This window comes from Lactuca saligna, chromosome 4 (genome assembly GCF_052625555.1).
Source record: "Lactuca saligna cultivar CGN05327 chromosome 4, ASM5262555v1, whole genome shotgun sequence".
Taxonomy (NCBI): Eukaryota; Viridiplantae; Streptophyta; class Magnoliopsida; order Asterales; family Asteraceae; genus Lactuca; species Lactuca saligna.
The window spans coordinates 234,235,143-234,238,617 of record NC_136420.1 but is presented as its reverse complement, the minus strand read 5'-3'; the positions used below and the strand labels follow the sequence as shown (position 1 = coordinate 234,238,617).

General features: G+C 32.5%; 1 protein-coding gene across 1 annotated transcript; it reads right to left on the bottom strand.

The window, feature by feature from the left end:
• Window positions 1–465: 465 nt before the first annotated feature.
• On the bottom strand, window positions 466–2,194 carry LOC145039053 (uncharacterized). Its single transcript, XM_078987194.1, has 4 exons — window positions 1,466–2,194; window positions 1,062–1,331; window positions 825–956; window positions 466–694 (listed from the first exon to the last, which is right to left on the bottom strand). Exons 1-4 carry the CDS (start codon window positions 2,081–2,083, stop codon window positions 602–604), a joined length of 1,113 nt encoding a protein of 370 aa, XP_078843320.1. The 5' UTR covers window positions 2,084–2,194; the 3' UTR covers window positions 466–601.
• Window positions 2,195–3,475: the final 1,281 nt, after the last annotated feature.

The following is a 3,475-nucleotide window of genomic DNA, read 5'->3' as shown; positions in this document are numbered from 1 at the left end:
TGGGATTAGAACTTAAGACCCTCTCCATGATGAAGCGGTTAAATCCAAAGTGATAATCACTAGACAAGGAGTAAAATGCGCATTTTATAAATATAATATTTGTTTGCTTCAAGTTTAATGATTATTATCTAAAACTTGTGATGCTACCATGATATACCATCAAAACCAGACTCGGTTCATGCACATCAGTTTTCAGCGATTTCAATTTCTAGTATCAACATGAAATTTAGAAACACGAACATGCAAGAATATCAATATCTTATATCTTATGTATATTTGTTATTAACTTTCTGATGCATTATTGAAAAAGAACTCAAAGTAATAGATTCAGTGGATCATGCACTTTATCAGTTAACATATATATGATTGAGTGCAATGTTCCACGGATCTTGAGAAAGCTTAATAATCCACCACATGTCCAATAACATGGGCAGTTAATTCAAGATCCTATTTCATTACACCTCATTAAATCAATATCTTGATCCAGAAAAATATATTCCGTAATTACATTATAAATACACGTCGGATTATATAATATGCTTTGGTTTCTTTAGTGAAGTAACTAATTAGGTAATGAACAAAAAGTTCTTAAAGGTGACTTTTATATGGTGGGTGAAATATTCTGGTAGAGACCCATATCCATTCCATTATATGCTATTGGAGCATACATCCACGTATCATCGGAGCTCAGCAACTGCATTATTTCACCAGAAAATAATTAAACATAGGTAAGAATTATTAAGAAGCACATAATTTTATTAAATTCGACTTCTAATACTTAATAACTTTTGTAAAAACGATGATTCAATCTCTACAAATCTTACCTTAATTTGAAGCTGCAAGAACTTCACATAATGAACTGCTTCTTCAAGCATTGTGCTAATGTCAACCTTTGTCCCATTTGGTACAATGTTTTGAAGGATTCTAAGTCTTTCATTAATTCTTTCTCTTCTTTTCTGTAAAATTGAAATTGAAACCCGTATTAGTTTCAAAAGAAAATATACACATCAATTTTGTCGAAAAGATAAGTAACAAATTAATACATATTTTCAAAAACTTACCCTTGCATAGATGCTTTGCGGATCAGTTGCAGCGCCTCTACTAGCTCTTGTTTTCGCAGTTAAGTTAATTGGTCCTTCATTTAAATCTTGAGAAACATTTGAATCATCTTCGGAGCAACTAGAACTAAAACTTTGGTCAATATTCCCTTTTCCATCATTTTTGTTTGTAATTTTTTCATTGTTTAGAATTCTCTCTTCGGTTTCATCTTCGTTGCTATTTGTAGCACTCATCATCTTCTGGTTCTTTGGTGGCAAATTCTTCTTGTTTTTCTGTTAAAAGTTAAAACAATATTTTAAGTACACTTCATTGAATTCTCTTCATTACGAAACGTTAATCATGTAATTAAATACATCAAATTAACTCCACATTCTAAGAATAATTAAATGAATCACTGGATACTTACATTATCTCTCGCAACCCGAGTTTTCTTTTTGGGGTTATCAGTTTTTTCATTGTCGCCTCCATCTTCCAAAGCATTGGGACGAAGTTCAAGCATTTCGTATTTCCTCTTGATAGGCACAGCTTGACCAACGGAGTTCTCCATTTTACCCTTCTCAAGCTTTTCATCTTGTGTCAAACAAAGTATTTCTTCCATTATATCATCAGAAAACACCTTAGCTAGTAACATGTAATTGCTATTGTCACCTTCCATCATGCATAATTCCTTAGACTGATGATACACGTTATTTGTAGGTGTTTCAAACTGGAAAATATCTTGGCATGGGTAGGGAAGAGAATCTGTAGCATTGCTACTTTCTTGAGAAAAATAATTATAGAAAGTAGGTTTAAGATCATGATCAGAAGCATAGACTAAAATCTGATCATCAACAACACATGAATTAGAACTATTAGATTCATTGGCACTTGACCAAAGAATAGAAGGACATTCATGGTCAAAACCTTGATCATGTTCACCTGAGAACAACCCATGGCCAGCGAAATGACTTGAATCTTGATCACAAGAGAACATTGAGCTCAGATTCACCCATTCTTCATCAATAGCATGTTCATAAGACGTCATTTTTTTTTTGTTTTGTTTTGAGGTGCTTTTGATTTCTGGGAGAATTTATGTTGATAAGATCTCTCTTGGGAGAGTGTGTGCGTAGTGTGTTGACAACACGAATGTTTTTGATATGTGGTTGAGGATGATTGAAACGGAAAACATATTTATACCCTTTTAAGGTCGTGACCGAATGCTATTGGATTGACTTGATTAATAAATCGAAAATAATTCAGTTATTGGTAGGAGAAGAACCATAATTTTATTTGTGTATATGAAACTCAAGAGTCCACTGTGGGCCTAACCACCAACCAGTTTACAACTCCCAAGTCGGACCAATCATTTGATAGATCGTGATCTAGAAGAAAAAAGAAAACCGTTCGCTATGTCCACTAATAAAAATTTCAAATTGTTTATATATAGTAACACAGTTGATTTTTCTTTACCTCTTTCCCATGGTAAATGCTCATAGCACTTGGCTCTGTAAAGGAGATTATAATTGCTTTATTTTCTAGAGTAAGTTACTGAAATCGTCCCGGTTAAAATTGCATATTTGGTTCCTAAATTTTATTTTGCATTCGGATTGTCCATGTGGTTTGATTTTGTTGCATTTTTCGTTCCTATGGTTTGGTCAGAATTAATGTTTGGTCCCTAATTTTATGTATGCAAAGGACGAAAAACGCAACAAAATCAAACCACAGGGACAAAAAATACAACAAAATCAAACCACAAAGACGATCCGAATGCAAAAGAAAAGTTAGGAACCAAACGTACAATTTTAACCAAACCATAGGGACGATGTTAGTAATTTACTCTATTTTCCATTTGTCGTTTGCTACATGGTTAACCGATAAAATTCTATCAAGTTTAAGAACTTCTTAAGAATTAAGAATATTTATTATAGCTAAATGTTTAATTATTACGATTTGTTTATGGAATATACATATATTTTTTAGTTAACTATATATATCTTTTTTTTTTTTTTTTTTTTTTTTTTTTTTTTTTTTAAGGAAAGGCATAATTTTATTGAGCCTAAAACCTATCAAGGGACACCACAAGGGAAAACAAAAGAAACAAAAAAAAAAAAAAAAAGCAAAATAGAGATTACAAAATTTTGAAAGGGCAAAAGCACAAACCAATCCAATTGCAAATCTAGTAAGCGCCCAATGTTTAACCAAACAAAACACCATAATGATAATGTGATCAACCGGTTTAGTGACTGACACATAAATTTTATCATTATGGGTCCTCCAAATGCTCCATAAATAGCCATAAATGATGGCTAACATTTTTTTTTGACAGTTTCCCCAACTCGCAGTAAAAGCCACAAGCCCATTAACCAAAGAGTATTGCTGAAAAGGAATATCACACCATATAAAGATCCACCGAAGAACATCATAGGCAAAAGGGCAA